General features: G+C 55.9%; 1 protein-coding gene across 9 annotated transcripts in view; it reads right to left on the reverse strand.

The window, feature by feature from the left end:
* MYO18A (myosin XVIIIA) overlaps positions 1-17,640 on the reverse strand; it is a 93,260-nt gene that overhangs the window by 23,858 nt on the left and 51,762 nt on the right. For all 9 annotated transcript variants that reach the window (XM_054573233.1, XM_054573239.1, XM_054573238.1 and 6 more), the window contains 12 exons: positions 15,726-15,902; positions 15,418-15,508; positions 14,923-15,115; positions 14,035-14,121; positions 11,731-11,872; positions 11,436-11,595; positions 10,519-10,705; positions 9,969-10,212; positions 7,447-7,556; positions 4,256-4,321; positions 997-1,125; positions 154-297 (listed from right to left, as the gene is read on the reverse strand). In XM_054573233.1, coding sequence (XP_054429208.1) covers positions 154-297; positions 997-1,125; positions 4,256-4,321; positions 7,447-7,556; positions 9,969-10,212; positions 10,519-10,705; positions 11,436-11,595; positions 11,731-11,872; positions 14,035-14,121; positions 14,923-15,115; positions 15,418-15,508; positions 15,726-15,902 — 1,730 coding nt within the window. The remainder of the gene's footprint in view (positions 1-153; positions 298-996; positions 1,126-4,255; positions 4,322-7,446; positions 7,557-9,968; positions 10,213-10,518; positions 10,706-11,435; positions 11,596-11,730; positions 11,873-14,034; positions 14,122-14,922; positions 15,116-15,417; positions 15,509-15,725; positions 15,903-17,640) is intronic.

Here is a 17,640-nt window from a genome sequence, read left to right on the forward strand (position 1 = left end):
TTCTATTTGCTGGCATAGTCCAAGGACACCATCTCTCTGGACTAAACAAAGAGGCACTTGGGAACCCAAGAAAAGCTGGTAAGACTCTTGCCCACATGTGTGAGCCAGTCTTTTCCCTCCCGGTGGCCTGGCCCTCCGAGGGCTGTTACGTACGTCTTTGTTCCGGATCTGCTCCTCGGACAGCTGCACCTCAATGAGGGGTCGCACAGTGGTAAAGAGCTTCCACCAGGGCCAGTCCTTCACCCCTTTGTTCTTCTTGATGTTCTTCTGCACGCAGCGAATGGCCAGGTCCTGGATCTAAGTTGGGGTGGGGTGGCACACAGTGGGGCTCTCAGTCCCAGGCCCAGCCAGGATCCTTCCCACCAGGCTGCTGCTCTGGCCACCTGACCTGGAGTCAAACACCCCCTGTGCTGCCCTTTGCCCTCAGCCCCGCTCCATCCCTCAGAGGGCAGGTGACCGCGAGCCTGGCCCTGGGAGCACTGCACTGGGCACTAACCACGCCACCATCATTAGGAATAATTTCATCTGCTTTATTTGCTGCCTGATTATTTCCGGCACCCTAGCCTGGATATGCTATAAAACCTAATCTTGCTGAAACACAAGAGGCGGCGGTGCTGGCTGTTTTATGGACTTGCTAATAAGAAAAGGAGTCGCTGACACAGCTGCTTAATCTTCATGGAGCAGCCTATGATCCACAGCCCACCTTTGTCTGGGCCCTGATCCCCCACCCACCCTAACCCTTGGACCAGGCCACATCGTCCCATCGCTGGACACACCTGCACTCTCACTGGCATCGGGAGCTGCCCATTCCCCAGCCTGGCCCACAGCATGGTGGTGCTGGGAGGTCCCTCTCTCTTCTCCCCCAGAGAATACCTCATAGCCCCAAGACCGGATTCCTGCCCCCAGAGTTCCCTCAAGTCGCCCACCCTACCCCACCCCACCCCTGGAACTCAGCCGATGCTGGAGAGTGGGATGGGGATGTCCCTGGAGCAGCACCTTTTTCTTCTTGAATTGCTGGCGGGCCAGGTAGCCCCTGCAGGCCGCCTGGAACAGGGTTAGGTTCCTGCTGGTTTGTTCATCCCGTTGCTCCTCCAGCCGTGCCAATGTGCCCGCCCGGAAGAACACCTGCAGAGAAGCAGTCCAGGTGAAGGCAGGAGACTGAGCGGGGTGGCCCAGCCAACGAACCGGGAAGCAGGCCCAGGAAACCAGAGGGCCCAGGAGTGTGGCCTTTAGCCTGGGAAGAGCCTAAAAATCCAAGTGTCCAAGACAGGAAGGAAGGAGCAAGAATGGGCTCTAGGAAGGCTGAAGGAGGGGGGCGTCCCGGTGGCTAGGGAGGTTTTGGAAGGAGAGAAGTAGGTGGGAAATCTAACTTCAAAGAGAGATGAAAGGAGAGGGAAGTCGAAGGAAGGTATGGGGGTAAGAAGGCAATGAAGCACCATCAGTCAAATAGCGAGATACCCCTCAGCCACATCAACAGTGGCTTCTTCCCCCAGGACTGCCCCTACACTGTCCATGCCCCCTGTGCCCACCGCAGGCCCAACCACATGCTCCAGCTGCCTTTGGCATCCAGCTGCCTGAGAGCAGGTAAAGTGGATGGTGGTGTGTGTATATAAGAAAAAGGCCCAGGAAGCGGTGCGCAGAGAAAGGGGGTGGGGAAGGGGTAGAGAGCCCCTTCTCTGTACCCTCCCAGCTCAGTTTCATTTCAGACAGCTCCTCTTTCATGTGCCAACACCCTGCCCCCACCCACACACCCAGGTTTCATCTGAAGAAGAAGCCAGTGTGGTGGGCGGAGGTTGGCCCAGTCAAGGGACCTGTCATACAGGTTTGGGGGCGAGAGGGCAGATGTGAGAGGAACCAGCTGGGTGCCCCCACACCCCGCCTTTCCTCTCACTCTTTGGTGCTCTGAGCTGGAGCTGGGTAAATGCTTTTCTACTAAGAGAGGAAGAAGGGAAGGGAAAATGGTCAGGTGAAAAAAGACTCTAGTTTCCTTAGAGAGGCCAAAGGGACACCTAGGTATATGCCCACCTTGCCCAGGACACAAAATATTCCCTTTTGTGGGGCAAAGAGAAGACATGGACTCCAGGGGAAACGTTCAGAAACATTAGGTACAGTATCTCCCTTCTCTATTCTCCAGGGATAAGCGGGGAATGGGCCTACACTTTCTGCTGAGAAAGCTTTGCCTCTGGCGACTCTGAGGAAACCTTGTCCCCTGAGGCTGGCCTGGGAGGAAGCCAGCTCAGTCTTCAATAACACTTTCCCAAAACCCACACTTGAAGCTGAGCGCGGGGGTTCTCCCATGGGTCCCGCCTCCTACCTGAGCCTTGATTCCCACAATGTGTAAGGCTGTGTTCCCGCCAGGGGCTAGGGAATATCCAAGTGCCCTGTGCTAGGTGTCAGCAGGCATGGCTGTCTGACTAGGGCAGAAGCATGAGGTGCCAGGTGGGGGACAGATAATGGCCCAGAAACACACAAGAAGAAAAGCGATGGTCCAGAGGCCAGGGCAGCAGACCTCAAACCTGTCCTGAACAGCTGTATGTTTGTCAGGTTTGGAGTCCTTCTGAGTATTAAGTGAAGGCTCAGGGCCATCTCTTCCCCAACATACCCATCTATACAAATTTTACGAACGTACCAGGAGGCTCTCAGACCCCCAAACTCCTTGCCTAAACCCTCAAGGTCCTGTGGACTCAGATTGAGACCCCTTCCCTTTGAAGTGATGGGATAAACAGGGAATCCTCACTCACCACCCAGCGCTAACCACAGCCTGGAAGTCCTGAGACTTCTCTCCCAAACCAGATGTGAGTGAACATCTGCCTGTGCCCCTAATTGTGCCCTGAGCAAGAGAGGGCCCTGGGGCTCGACTGTCACAGCCAGGCCCGGGAATGATGCAGAGGGACTGAGACGGCAGCCAGGAAGAGGACCAGCCTGTACAGGTCCTCTCCTGTCCAAGACATGCCTTGGAGGAGGTGCCACCCCAGTGCCAGCCGCAGCAGCTCAGCCTGCCAGAGGGGCAGGAGCCCACCCGGGGAGAGAGCAAGAGGCTGAAGCGAAATCTTTGACTGCAGGCTTTGCAGGAAAGGAGCTGGGCTGGCAGCCCCCAAGCTTGGAGACAGTTGGGGACGGGGAGAGAGAGGAGGTGAGCCAGAGAGCAGAAACCAAAACCAGAAAAACGACACGGAAAGAGGGTGGGATGCAGAAGACACCTAGACCAAGAAAAGAAATCGAATAATAGAGACCACCGGGGGCTGCCAGGGCCAAAAGGACAGGGGAAAACCAGGGACAGCAGAGACAAAGATACAGCTAGGAGATGGGAAAGGATTCCTAGTGAAGAAAGGGGCAGGAAAAGCCAACAACGTAACTCAGAATGCAGAACAGAGAGAAGAGTGGACAAGCAATACTTAAGCCTTTTTTTCGGAGCATCCCCTCCCACCTCATGGCCCCAACGAGGCCCTGGGACCTGAAGTTCTTCCCTGTCTTCTGACAGCTGGACAGGTCCAGAACCCTCCATCTGGCTCCCAGCTGTTCTCCCTCACCCTGCAGCCCTCGGAACACATACGTGGATGCTGCTGGTCAAGCCTCCCCGTCTTGGGAGAGAGGGGTGTGCTGGGCGGCCTGGCCCGTGGGAGGAACGCTCAGCTGACCCTCTTGCGTGGAGTGGTGCGGCAGACTGGCACCCAGGGCTGGGTGTGCCTGCCTTTTATGCACCGCGTTCCATTCAGATGAGGAATTCGGCCTGTGGGCAGGTGGCGGCAGCACGGCCTCGCCATGTCCTGCTTGCCCTTCTGGGACCCTGGCAGCCCTAGACGACTTGCCACAGGGGGGCTCGGCCCTCTGGAGAACTCTGTCTGCTGTCTCCCTGATCCTTCCAGCTGTCCTCTCTTCTGTCTCCCCCGATCCCCACACCAGGACCCAGGCCAAGTTCAGGGCCACCTTCCAACCTACTCCCTCCTGACATCACAAGGTGTTCATGGCACTAAACAAGCCAGTTATTCAGAGAGAGGGAAAAATCAAGTTTGCTGCAGCTGGAATATCTAACTTCCTGGCATGCGGCCCTACTGAGGGCAGCTTGAGAGGAAAGAGAGCTCCAGAGCAGCTGGGTGGGGGGCGGTAAGGGGACTCAGGGGGGCAAGACTCAGAAGGGGCACCAGGAGGCCCCTGAAGTTGGACTGAGCAGGAGGGCAGTGGAGGAGGGCCAGCCATGTGGACAAAGGTGACCAGAGAGTGAAGGCCCGACCGCCTTCCCGCAGGGACAACTCACCCGGCTCAGGCCCATGCAGCAGCTGCTCTTCTCCAGGTCCAAGGACTCCAGCAGCTCCTCCACCGCCTGCAGACAGGGGTCTCTGTCAGGGACCCCGCCCAGGGACTCCCCATCTCCATGCAGGGCTCCGCCCCGTCACTTAGCCCTTCCCCACCCTCCGCTCAGACAGCCCGCTCGGCGCACCGAGCACTTTCAGTGGGCTTCCGCGGGGTCTGGCACTGAGCTCGAGTTTGAGGACAGAAGGATGACCACAACAGGAACAAGCTATGTTTTGGGTGTTGTGAGACAAGTGAATAATTAGTCAACCACATAGATGAGGAGGCATCTAAATCAGCATTAGGAGGTGTTGATTGTGCTGAGGCTTTAGATACAAGTAAGAATTAGCCAGACAAAGTAGGAGGGAGGGCATGTCTGGCAGAGCCACTAGCACGAGCAAAGGCATGGAAACACAGGACAACAGAATGCACGAGGAGAGTAACTGGCATAGTTGGAGTGAAGTGGGGGCGGGTAAGGTGCAATTGGGGAGGTGGGCAGTAGCCAAAACACTTGGAATCTGAGTGCTTCGAGAGCCCCTGGAGGCTTCTCTCAGGCAGGGGCTTGATCAGATTTGCATTCTACAGAGCTATCAGGGGTAAAAGGGAGAGGATGAATGGAAACCCCCTTAGGCGGCTACTGCAATAATCCACCCCGGAGAAGGCCAGAGCCTGACCCAAAGGAAGATGTTCAGGAGAGGGAGAGCCTGGCCAGGTATGGGGGAAGGGTAGGTGAGAGGAAGGAATCTAGGGACAACACTGAGATTTCTGACTTCCGTAACTAAACAGATAATGGCGCCATTCTCCAAAGAAGAGAATACAAGAGAAAGAGTAGGTTTGAGAGGGGATATAATCAGTTTGGGTTGAACAGGGTGAGTTGGAGGTGCTATAAGGTATCCTCGTAGAGAAGCCCAGAAATAAGCTGGATAAAAATGCATGTCTGGAGTTTAGGAGAGAGGCCCGGGCTAGAACTATTGATTTGGGAGTCATCAATACGTCTGTGGTGTTTGAAGTGACAGGTGTGAATGAAGTTGTCCTGGAAGACAGTGTAGAATAGAAAACACATTTGGCCAAGGAGAGAGTCTTAAAGAAGAGAGAGACATTTATTTCAGAGGCAAGTGGAAGAAGGAAAGCCCAGAAGTTCTGAGAAAGAAAGGACAGAGAGACAAGGGGAAAACCTGGAGTGGTAGCAAACAAACTGAGCTGAGAATGTCTCAAAAAGAACAGAGTTGTCAACAGAGTCCATGTTGCGAAGAAGTGCAGAAAAGTGCCTGTTAGCTCTGGCCACATGAAGTGCAGGAAGAGACAAGGCCAATCCCAGGGTGTCAGGGACAGGAACCAGGCGCTGTGGGCGGGCGGAGGAGTGAATGGTGGGGGGTGGGGGGAGCAGGAGGAGAGTAAGTGTTGCAGGTCCAGGGCAGGCAAGAGAGAGACAATAGTCTGGTACGAGAGGGGGTTAACAGAAGGCTCCCTTCTGAGAGGAGTGTTGGTAGGAAGTTTCTCCACTGAGAGAAAAGAGCCCACAGAGGAGAGGCTGAAGGAAGAGGAGAGAAGAGTTACCACCGATGGAGCAGGTCTGTAGGGAGACCAAAGGGAATGGGGTCCAAAGCACAGGACGGAGGGACTGGATGAGGGGAGGGATGCTTTTCCCACCCAGACAGGAGGAAGGAGGCAGCTGGAGAGCAGCGTACAGAAGACGGAGGAGGAAATCGGAGCCTCGATTTATTAGCATTCAGAGGCAAGGTCGACTGCTGGGAAGGAGACCTGGGATGGCACGGTTGGGGAGTATTGGAGGAGAGAGGTGGAAAACTGGAGTATCAGGGAGGGAGCTTAGAATTGGGGCCAGGTAAGGATGGGGCACATGGAAAACTTGCCAGGCCACCCCAACGTCCCAGCTGGGGCTGGAGACCATAAAGCTGTAGGAATTCAGGTGCACGTGATTGCATCATTTTCTCCTGCAGCAAGTTGGGAGCCCCAAACTGAGGCATGCAGACAACGAAAGGCTGGCCCTTCAGGGTGGGGATGGGCCGGGCAGGTGCTCCGGGACGCTCGCAAGAGGTGAGCGTGGTGATGAAGGCTGAGTGACCAGAGGGTTAGATCGTGGCCTCGAGGCTGATTGAAAAAGGAGTAAAGTCAGAAGGGAATGGACAGAGGAGAGAAAATGGAGTGGGGTTCAGAAATAAGAGGTCTCAGTGGAGTCAAAGAGCAGGTGTCTGAGAGGAAGAGAGGAGTGAGATGCACAGGAAGGAGGCTGAGGTCAGAGAAGACCACGCTGGAATTTAAGGTTTCAGAGCTGGAGCATTTTCAGGGATGACAAGGTGCTGGGTGTAGCCATGAGTGGGAGGCTGGAATGAAGGTCAGGGGTCAGAGAGGAGGGGGTGTGGGGTGGGTCATCTACAGCCACACCAAGACTGCTGAGGACACTGGCAGGTCCTGGATGGCAAGAATGGAGAGAAGGTGCTGAGGCCTCCATGAATGTGGGTCTGCGCGTGACTCAGGGAATAAGGGGAGGGAGCTTTCTGCCCACTCTGGGGTGTGCCCTCCCTTTTAGGGAAGCCATCCTAAGGTCTGAGATGCTCTCAGAGCCAGGCTGGTGCCAAGGCCAGAGCGCTGGAAGGAGGATTCTTCTGCTCTAGAAACCCTTTGGCTCTCTGAGGAGCTGCCTCTGGGGGTCAAGCTGACAGCCGAGCATGGCAGGGAGACATCCCCTTCACAGCCAGGAATTCACCATCCAGGCTGACAAGGGGCCCGGCAGCCTTAGGCTCGGCCTAGCACAGCGTCCTGTGTGGGAACTAGTCCCTGATGTGGAGGTCAAGGCTGAGGGGCCCAGGCGCTACCAGGAGCACACTGAAACATTAATTCTAATTTGCCACCTGTGAGGCTCTTGGAGGATTGCCTGGCTCACCAGAGAGCAGACACCCCCACCTCAACCCTCCAAAGAGGGTGGTTCTTCTTAGACTCCTGCAGCCCATTCTCTAGGCTGCTGCTTTCCCATTGCCACAGCCTGGCGGCCGCGTGCCCCTGTCCTGACCCTGGATGGCCAAAACCAGGGGCTGAGCAAGAGCCAGCCTGATTCTCTCTGGGAAAGAAAGGGCAGCTGCTCAGAGGGGTCTGAGCAGAGGAAAGGGGGTCTGGTGGGGCTCTGGGGCCCAGACCTACCCGCCTTTCATCCACCACGATGTAGTTGCGCCCGTGTTTCTTGGTCAGGTGTGGGGCCAGGACGTCAAAGCGGCGACGGAACTCAGAAAATACCATGTGGTCGGGGTAGCCTAGGGAGAGAGCAGCCCAGGGCCCAGTCCGTCAGTGTCTCACCTGCTCCCACATACGCCGACAGCCGCGGGTGTCCAGGCAGCTGTGGGAAGAGTCCACGGAGGGGAGGGGACGGCTGGGGGAGGACAGCCTGAGGGGGAGGCAGGCCCGGGAAAGGAGAGCAGAGAGGAAGGAGGCAGGGGCAAGGGACAGGAGGCAGGGGGCTGAGAGGACATGCAGGGCTGCCCACAGTGGAATTACAAGGTTTAAAAAGGGAAGAGGTTTTCACAGAAGGAAGAAAGTTCCTTGTCAGTGAGGGTGCAAGTGGGGGGTGGCTGACCACTTGGAAGGAATGGAGATGCGGTGACCTCTGACCTCTGACTCTGTCATAACCTGGAGAGGACAATGTCTTGAGGACTTACTAAGAAAAAAAATGGGGCACCAGAGAGTAGCTGAGAGGAAAAGTGCATGAGCTTAGGGGTGGATCCTGGGTGCTGGCTCCCAGTATCATGTGACCTTGGATGGGTCACTAGAACTCTCTGAGCCTTGGTTTCCCCATCTATAAATGGGGGCCCAACCACATTTCTTGCATGGTAGTCATGGGGCTTAACTTAGAAAATATGTAGAAAGCTTGGCTGACTTGGTGGCTGTTCAATAAAATGTTCCCTTCCTTTCCCCAGTCCACTGCAGCAGGGCATCAGGAAGGGCTCCCTTCCTACCCTCATCCTGACCTTGAGCCCTAGGCCACGCGACCAAAAAGACTTGCAGAGTCTCTCTACCTAAAGGAAGTTACCTCTAACAGAGATCTCCTTACCGCCTGGGCCTGAGGTCAGGGCAAGGGTGACATGACGTGTGGTCTGGAGCGAGGTCAGGATGGTGGCAAGTGGGAGGTTCCCCAGAGTCACCCGAGGACACCGGAGCTCACAACACAGGACTGAGAGACCCATTCCAACAGAATCATAGAATTTCAGACAAAAAAATGGTCTTAGAACAGATACAGCTCATCTTCCAGACTTGGAAACTGAGGCCTGAGAGGCCACGAAGGCTGTGTGGCAGGAGGCAGAACTGGACTCCAAGCCCAAACCCCCGCCAGCCAGTCGGGGGCTCTCTGCTGTGCTGGGCTGGCCAGCGCTGGGAAACCCTCCAACTGGGAGATGAGGCTGATGCATGTGCCTGATAATTGAAACAGGAGGCGGGGGCTGCCGAGGGGCCAAGACAAAGTGAGCTATTGATTGTATCTGAATAGCAATTAAATTGATGGGCCAGGATAGCAGGTCCGGACGCCTGGCATCTTAATTAATCATCAGCGCTATCGATGGTGGCTGGGGGCTGAGTGGCGGGGGGGGCCTTCTGCTGCTGGCCTCATCGATCTGCTTGTTTGAGTAAAGCACATTGATTTTTGTTCAGAGTGGTAACAATCTGGTTTTGAAATAATAAACACCAACTCCATATCAAGACGTGGGGACAGATCGATGATTTATTTAGAGCAGAGTAGGGAGCCCATTTCCTTGCTTGGCTGCTGAGGAAAAGTGGCGGTGCCACTGGGGATTCCTCCGGGGGACCTGGATGTGGGTGGGTGGGACCCTGCCTGCACTTCTAGCTAAGGAAAAAAGGGCAGAAACCAGGCAAATTCATAACTTCCTATGAGGCACGAACTGGGGAGCTGGTCTGCCTGGGTCAAATCCCACACTGCCGCTTACGAGCTGTGTGACTTTGGGCTATTGTACTTAATCTGTCGGGGCCTCGGTCTCCTCTTCTGGGGATGGTAATAGAACCTACATCTCATGAGGCTGTTGTGAGGATTAAATGAGTTGACGTGTGTGATGACTGTAGAATAGTGCCAGGTATGCCGTAAATGCTCTAAAGATGTGATATTAACTACTATCACTACTCACTCTCTCTGTCCCCTCCTCCAGGTGGGTCCATAAAAAGGGTTTGTCTGAACTTTCTGGGAAATTTAAGTACTTCAGAAGGATTTAGCACTTCATTCTTCACTGGGGGGATGGCCCAGCCACCTGCCTGCCCTTGGAGGTAGTTACCCCACTGGGCAGATGGTTTCACAGGGGAATCTACTGCTGTGGGCAGAGCTGACCCACCCAGACCAGGGAGGGGAAAGGAGGGGGCTCTGGGAACAGGGCATGTGGGGCAGGGAGAGCAGGGAGATGCAGAAGACTGGACTATGGAAGGGAAAGGAAGAAGAGAAGAGTCAGCAGAATGGAAAGAAGAAGAGAAAGGGACAGACTGGGCTGGAGAGGCCAGATGAGACCCTACAGAGGCGGCACAGGAGCAGAAGAGAGATGGAGGGCTGGTCGGACCGGAGACAGGAGGTGAGCGGCGCCCTTCTGGCAGCCACGGGCCCATCTGAGAGATGGGGAGGGGCAGGGGCAGCTCCGGAAAAGAGAAGCAGGAGTTGAGAGGGAAGGAGGCCCCACCTTGGCGGTACATGCGCATGGCATCAAGCAGGCGGGAGCCGCGAAGCTGGGCGCGGAGCAGGGGCACGTCCAGCTGCAGGAGCCCGGCCTCGCAGTGGTCTCCCGAGGGCAGGTCCAGCTCGCTGCTGCTGCTGACTCGGCGGGAGGAGGCCGAACGGGGCTCCCCGGCCCAGCCCTCTGCCACAGGCAGGAAGCAGTGCACGAAGTGCAGCTTCGACTTCTTGATGGTGTCAATGAGGGCATCCTGCCAAAGGGGGAGGGACGGCCCTCAGTGGACTCTGATGGCTCAGCCCATGCCTGAGAACAGGAACTGGTACCAGTATCTCCACTCCTTGCAGGATGGCAGGGGCCCCACCAGCCGGGACATGCTCAGGCTGAATAACCCTGCTCTCACCAGGCCTGAGTTATAGCTCAGCAGCACTGACAAGGGGACTCCGATGGCAGCAATCAAGTCAAAGTGGGATGCTGAGGGGGCACGGGGTGACCCGAGGGTGCCCAGGCTACCCGCCGGGGTAAGAAAGGACGCTGTGGCTCAGGCTGGCAGACTCACCACCTGCAGCTTAATCTGGATGCACAGTGACTTCTTCTTGACAGCCGCCATGCCCGTGGTGAAGGTCTTCCGCATGCTGGTGGCCCGGCGCAGCGCCAGCTGCGAGCCTCCCTCCAGGCCCGCAATGGAGCCTGAGAGCACCGTGGCACTGCCTGCCCGTCCCAGAAACAGGTTGCTGATGATTTTTCTGCCAGAAGCAGAAGGGCAAAGGAAGGAAAGAAGTCACATTCACGGAGTACTAGAGGCCATTCCTTCTCTGAGCTCCTGGGAAACCAAACCACCTCCGCACCACAGGGGCCTGGGGCCTGGGCTATCTGGGCTAGGCCTGCATGTCCCACACTCTACAAAGTAACTGTAGACAAATCTCTAAACAGTGAGAAGAGAAAAACAGAGTGAGCAGAAGCCAAGGGGTGGCCAGGAGGGCGATGTGTTCTCTACCACTAGGGAGGGCAGGGGTGGGGAAAGGGTTTCCTGTGGCAGGAGACAGTAGAGTTCAATGTCTTCTAATGGGAGACATAATCTATCGTTATACTTATTGTCCCCACCACCACCAGAATGTAAACTCCACAAGGGCAGGGATTTGTGTTTTATGCACTGTAACAGAGTAGGTGCCCGGTAATTATCTGTTGAATAAGTGAATGGAAGACAGGGATTACATGACTGAGGGGTTCCTAAGGCTACGCCTGTCTTGTGTGAAGAACATGGGGGTAGCAGTCAAATTTAAAACTATAGGTCCCTCCAACTCTGTCTGTCCCCATCTCTGCTCCAGGAGGCCACGTCCTTGCCCTCAAGGCCAACTAGCCTCGCCTCTTGGGAAGTAGAGACTATCTACCCTCCTGGTGAGGAGGCCTCTGAGACCAGGGAGCCCACAGCAGCCCTGAGGAATGGGATGTGGGCAAAGTGAGTGGTATCCTCACTTCTGGGAGTCCTGCAGGAGCCGGGGGGCGTTCTGGGTAGCCGGATTCTGCTTGGTGTAGCTCAGCCAGCCAGCCGCGTTGTACTCCACCCAGTTGGTGCCATGGCTGTGGCCCAGGAGAAAATGGCGTGGTTTGCTGCTGCGCAAGAGGGGGCTTTGGCCTGAGAGTGGGAGAAGCAAGATTCAGATCATCAGGGCACAGACTCAGTGAGCCCTCAGGCAGTGCCACCTGGACTCATATAGGGGGGTCCCCTGGAGAGGAAGCAGAAGAGCTGCCCTCCAGGGGTGCTAGCTACCTTTTTTGTCCCCTTCCTGGGGGCCATAGTAGGAGAAAAGGCGTTCCAGGAGGGCATCCTCAGTGGCCCCTGGCACCAGAGCCTCCTCTTCCAAGAGCCATAGCAGGCCCCTTGCCTCGTCTGTGCGGGCCAATGAGCGGACCTACGGAGAAGGAAAGCAATCCCACTGTGTCACGTGGAGCTGTGGGGAAGGAGCCAGTGCCCCGTCCCTAACCACATGCTATAAATATGCTGCACACCTACCTACACCCTGCACACACACAGTAACTCCCACCGCTCACTGCTGACACCTTGTGGAGCAGGTGGACAGCAAGGAAAACGCGGGAGCCAGAAAGAGATGAGAGAAAGAAGCCCATGGCAAAATATGATTCCCAGGACTCGTGTCCAAGTCACCAAAGACTGAAGGCTTCTTATTAAGCCACACCCACATGCAGAGGCTCTCCTCCATCCTCATCCTCTTGCAGGTCATGAGGGTCTAGCGAGAGCTCCACGCTGCAGGCCATCACCTCCCAGGCAGATTAAACAAGATAAAGTCTGTGAGGCCCTGAGCGTAGTGCATGGCCTCATGGAAGTTGTCAATAAGTGACAGCTGTGCCCCCCGCCCCCCCCCCGCCCCCTGAGAGGGGAGCACGCAGAGAGGGCCCAGAGCATTGCAGGTGGCGTCACTGCAGAGTCATGAACTCAAACAAGAAAAGCATTAGGACAGGGGACTTAATGGATGTGAAAGCCCAGTTGGGCAGATCTAGGCTGACTGACGAGGCGTCCCCATCTAAAGGAAGCAGCCACCACCCAGCTGCAGCCAACTGCTGTCCTGGGAGAAGGTTGGCCTAGTATTGATACATCCTCCAGTTTTTCAAGAGAAGGTGGAAATGCTGAATTCTGATTTCTAACAGCTCAGGTAAGCCAAACAGACTATGCCTGTGGCCACATCTGGTCTGAAGGTATCTTTTCTATGGAATCCCAAGTCTCCCTCAAGCAAGAAGGACTGGGCCTTTCCCAAACCCCATCCTGGCCTGGTCTTCAGGGACTGGGGGACAAGAGAAGCAAGAGAAATACCGTTTCCTTCTCCTTGACCCCAGCTGCCTATGCCTCTCCCCTGAGGTGCCAGGGGAGTCAGGCTGATTACCAGGAGGTGGCCAAGGACCGGTGGGTAACTCAGGTCCCAAAGTGGCTAGAGCTACCAGCAGGAAGGAGCAACAAAGCCATCGGACGGTGAGTGGCAGGCTGGGCACCGAGGGGCCCTCATCCCCAGGGATGCGTGCCCAATGCCAAGGCCAACCAGAAAGGGAGGGCAAAGAAGGGAAAAGATGGCCAAGCCCCATCCGAACTTGCTGTCTGACACACTGCTGCTCCTAAGCCACGTGGACTGACTTCCTCATACCTCCTGGGAACGGCAGAGGCTGGATGGAGGCCGCCATGGGAGCCCAGGTGTCAGGGAAAAAAAAGGCCAGCTTCCCTGGGGAGATGTGGATCTCGGGCACTTTAAGCACTTGTACCAGGGGGACATTCACGCTCTACTCTCCCCGGGGCCCCACCCCCTTGCTAGCCCAGCAGGGCCTTTCGACAAGGAGGAAGGAGAGGGAGACAGGACTCGGAGCAGAGGAGGGAGATGAGCAGCTTAGCAACAATGTCAGTTCTCCAATAAAACACCTTGTATAACTTCCGTAATTGAAGACAATTGCTGAGTGCTGAGTGCCCATGAGGCCATCCAGTCCCTAGGCAGCAAGGTGTCCAAGACACTAGTCCCAAGGGTGACAAAGCCCATCCCCAAGGGCAAGAGCTCATGTCCTCATGGCCCTCAGTGGCTGCCTGCAGCCGGGCACTGCTTCCCTGTTTTGACACAATGCTGCCTCCTCTCCCCACTTGGCCCGGCTGCATCAGCCCTTTTCTTGGGGACAATGGGAGGGAATGACTATGTCATCTGGGTCCAGCCAGGTGCTCACCACCTAGGAGACGACACTGGGACTCCTGGCAGACACACTGGAGGCTCATCCAGGCACAGGCCAGGGCCTGAGCCTCAGCTTGTAAGAGGCGGTACGCCTTCCTGTCCGGCTCAGACACCCCGGGGCCAGGGCTCCCCACTGCACCAGCCCAGGAGAAAGTGCCAACTTCCTGGCCAAACTGGCAGAGGGCTGAGGGGCAGGGCTCACAGCTCTGAAGTGCTTGGCACAGGGGCCTGATGGCTGGGCCCCCTCAGCTCTGAGTGGCTCCACTGGCAGCAGCTCATGCAGGGTGGGCTCTTCTGAGAAAGAGGGATGGGACAGGAGAGGGAAGGCCAGCCCAGGGCCCCTCTGGAGCTCCTACCAGGGACTGATGGGAGGCCTGGTCCACAACAGCAACAGAATCATCCGTGGCTGGCTCCAGGTCATCAAACGCCAGCTCGACGTTCTCCTAGGAAGGAAGGCAGAGTGGCAGTGAGCACAGGGCTCTGTGCAGGGCAGTTGTACGAGCAGGCTAGGGGTGGGTGCTGGACTGAGCAAGTCTGACCTGCCTCATGCAGGAGCAAGTTACAAATGCTCGCCCCGTCCCCAGGTGCCTCTGTACCTTTGGACAGCTAAAATTCTTCTAACCTCTTTTTATACTGAGCTAAAGTCACATATTTCTGTTATTCACATTCATTGATTAGGCCTTGCAGAGTAAGCCGTTCAATTACACACAGCCTCCAAACACTTGAAGACAACTGTCATTTTCTTCCTGAATCTTCTCTCATCCCTGATAAATATTCTCCCCAGGATCAATATCCCTCATTTCTACATGAAGTAGGATTTCCAGATCTTGTTCCATCCAGGACAACCTTTGATGAAGGAGCCCTAAATAATCAATCACCCTCTTAACAGATCAGGAGACGGGGAAGGCCAGGCCTGACACGTGGAGGCGGGAACTGCGCAGTGGCATCACAGGGCTTAGGTGGCACCTTAAGGGTGGGCAAGGAAGGGCTCCCAGGGACCCTGACTGCATCTTCAGCTTCTTGGAGAGCAGACTCTCCACAAAGTAAGAATACCTGGGGCAGGAAAAGACACCTACTACAGAGAGCACAGGTGGACACATATGATGAGCATATAAGCCAGGAAGGAGCAGCCAGCAGGAAGGTGGTTCCTTCCCTCATCCACAGATGCCCTCCCTGAGGAGGCCAAGGCCAGAGGTGAGGCTTGGAGGGAGGGGTGAGCAGGCAGAGGCAAGGTCAAGTGCTACCTCCTTGTATCGCTCCAGCTCCTGCACAAAGGTGCGCTCGTGGAAGAGCCTCTGCAGCCGGTCCTGGGCGTAGTTGTGGCACAGCTCCTCAAAGGAGGCTCCGCGGGCCGACCCACCCAGCTCGGGGTTCTGGAAGCCCGGAGTATCCACAATCATCATAGAGCAGAGTGAGTGCTGGCTGGACTTGAGAGCCCTTCACAGGGAGAGCCTGGGTCAGAGCTGGCTGGGGCAGTATCGCTGAACAGGCCCCATTGGTCTGCCCCGCCGGGCGCCCAGGCAGCCCAGCCCTGCCCCAAGCCAAGTTCCCATCCCTGTGCACTTGCCCAAGACCCCGGTGGGGAGGCTGAGCCTCCCTTGGCCTGTAAGGACAGCGAGCCCTCTGCTGGTGGAAGACGGCTCTGCCTTAGCAATCACACAAGCACTGAGACATCAACTCCACCTTTGTCACAAGGCAGGAAGCCAAAGAGCTCCTGGGCCCTCCTGTTTGGTACTCACCTGTTCACCAGAGATACAAGCAGGGTGAAGAGCTCGCTGTAAAGGCCAGCTGCCATGCCCTCTAAGCACTCCAGCGCACTCAGTTTGGGGCCTGTGGGGCAAGAGGATCAGCTCTATCTCCTGCTCCCCAGGATCCCTGTCTGGCGATGTTCCCTGCCTACCCAGGGCCAAGTCCATGGGGGTCTTGGGGCTTCCCTTCTCCCTGATGGAGGCTCTATTCACCCCAGCAGTCTCACTGTAGCAGAGCCAACAGTGAGCCCTGGATGACGCCTCCCAATCACATTCACCAGCCGCGGGGCCCAGGGCACCTGTGCCATCTCCCAGGCCGCTCTCCTCAGGGCCCTGGCGGAAGGAGGTGGAGCGCTGCATGGTGCCACTCTTGTGCTGGTGCTTGAAGATGGACGAGGAGAGCTCCTCCAGGCTGCAGCCCAGCAGGTATGCAGCCTTCTGGGCCCACTCGTGGCGAGCAAACTGCTTGCGGCCAGCTATGGGGTAAAAAAAACAATCTGGCAATCTGGTATCCTGTGTCTCCCTCCTTAGGCCATTTGATGACCACTGTGCCTTCTGGCTCCCAGTTCCCATAGGACTTGGGAGTGGGTATGTCCCAGAAGCAAAACTAGCCCTGATGACACCAGAGGACTTCAGGCAAAACAAGGACAGCCAGCAGCTGCCAGCTTCCTGTGTTCCTTGGGGGTGGAGGGAATGAATGGGTCCTAAAAGAGAAGGTAACACCACACTGAGGCCACCAGAGGGCACCCTGTCAGCTTCAAACATCCTTTTAGAGATGGCTTGGCTTGGGGAGGGGTAGTGCCAACTTGGGGAAATGCAGTCAGCCCACCATGATGAACACTGAGATCCTCCTGGGCCTTGGGAGGGGGGAGGCCATATCAGGAGGGAGTACAGTGCTTTCCTCTTCCATGAATGCACTGGGACCCTCCCTCGTACCTCCAGGCATCTGCCAGGGGAGACTACAAACACCCACCCATGGCCCAACAGTGAGTGAGGATCTGAAAAAGCCTCAGAGGAAGGGAGAGCCCACGCAGACAGAAGTGCCTCAGCCAACATGTGTCTAATCACGGCAATTAGGGAAAGCTAACAAGAAACAAGGTTTTACCTTCAGCAGCTTCTGTAAGGCAAAGGACCAGCATGCAGCATGCAAAGAAAAACAGCATGTTAGCAAACAGTCATCAAATGAGCCCGCGAGGCCCAAGGGAAGGGACTGTGGAGGGTGGGAGTTTGTGAGGACGAGCAGGCAGGAAAACACAACCACATTCAGACTCGGGAACACAAACACACACACACTCAGAATCTCAAAAGGGTATGTTTATGAATGTAATCGCACTGACACACATACACACAGAAAGACCTCCAAACACACGTACACACCCTGGAAAATACTGGAAGCTCTGGAGAGACAACAGACCCTGTTCAATAAGGTCCTTGTGCTCACACACCCAGAGCTCTCCACCTGCAGTCAGCACTGAGTAGGGTTATAGGAAACCTAGGCCTGTCACCTCCTCCGAATGAAAGAACTTCCTTAGGACACAGCCAGACATCCACCTGCCTACAGTCTGGAGAACTTTAACTCAGAGCCTGCTTCCTTTTTGGTAGGGATGCCACTTGCTGGGATCATAAGAAGTCTAATACCCAGATACCTGTTCCTCCATGTACCCACCCACCTACCAACCAGTGCTTCCTCACTCCTGCTGAGAAGCCTGGGGGCCTTCACATCCCAAAGGAAGATGAAGACAAAGCCCCAGGTGCTGTGCAGAGGCAGCACCTCTTTCCCTAAACTGGAGGAGAAAGAGGCACTCGGAGCACCCGCCCATCAATGTAATCTCAGAGGAAGGCCGCAGAGCTCTTCCAGGCCAGACCGGCCAGGGGTGTCCAACCTTTTGTCATCTCTGGGCCACACTGGAAGAAGAGTTGTCTTGGGCCACATATTAAATACACAAGCACTAATGAAAACAAAAGAAAATCTCATAATGTTTTAAGTAAATTTATGATTTTGTGTTGGGCTGCATTTGTAGCCATCCTGGGCCACATGTGGCCCGTGGGCCGTGGGTTGGACACCCCTGCTTCCATTCCCAAGGCTCCCAAGCGCAAGAGCTGAAGCTGCAGCCCATTTGTTACCACGGTGCCTGCTGCCCTCTAGTGGCCTCCACCCTGACATGCAAGAGGAAGAGACACCTGCTGCCAAACCAGAGGGGAAAAGGGTAGACT

The sequence above is a fragment of the Pteronotus mesoamericanus genome, unplaced genomic scaffold (assembly GCF_021234165.1).
Source record: "Pteronotus mesoamericanus isolate MK-2021 breed Mesoamerican mustached bat unplaced genomic scaffold, CSHL_Meso_final contig_246, whole genome shotgun sequence".
In the NCBI taxonomy this organism is placed as follows: domain Eukaryota; kingdom Metazoa; phylum Chordata; class Mammalia; order Chiroptera; family Mormoopidae; genus Pteronotus; species Pteronotus mesoamericanus.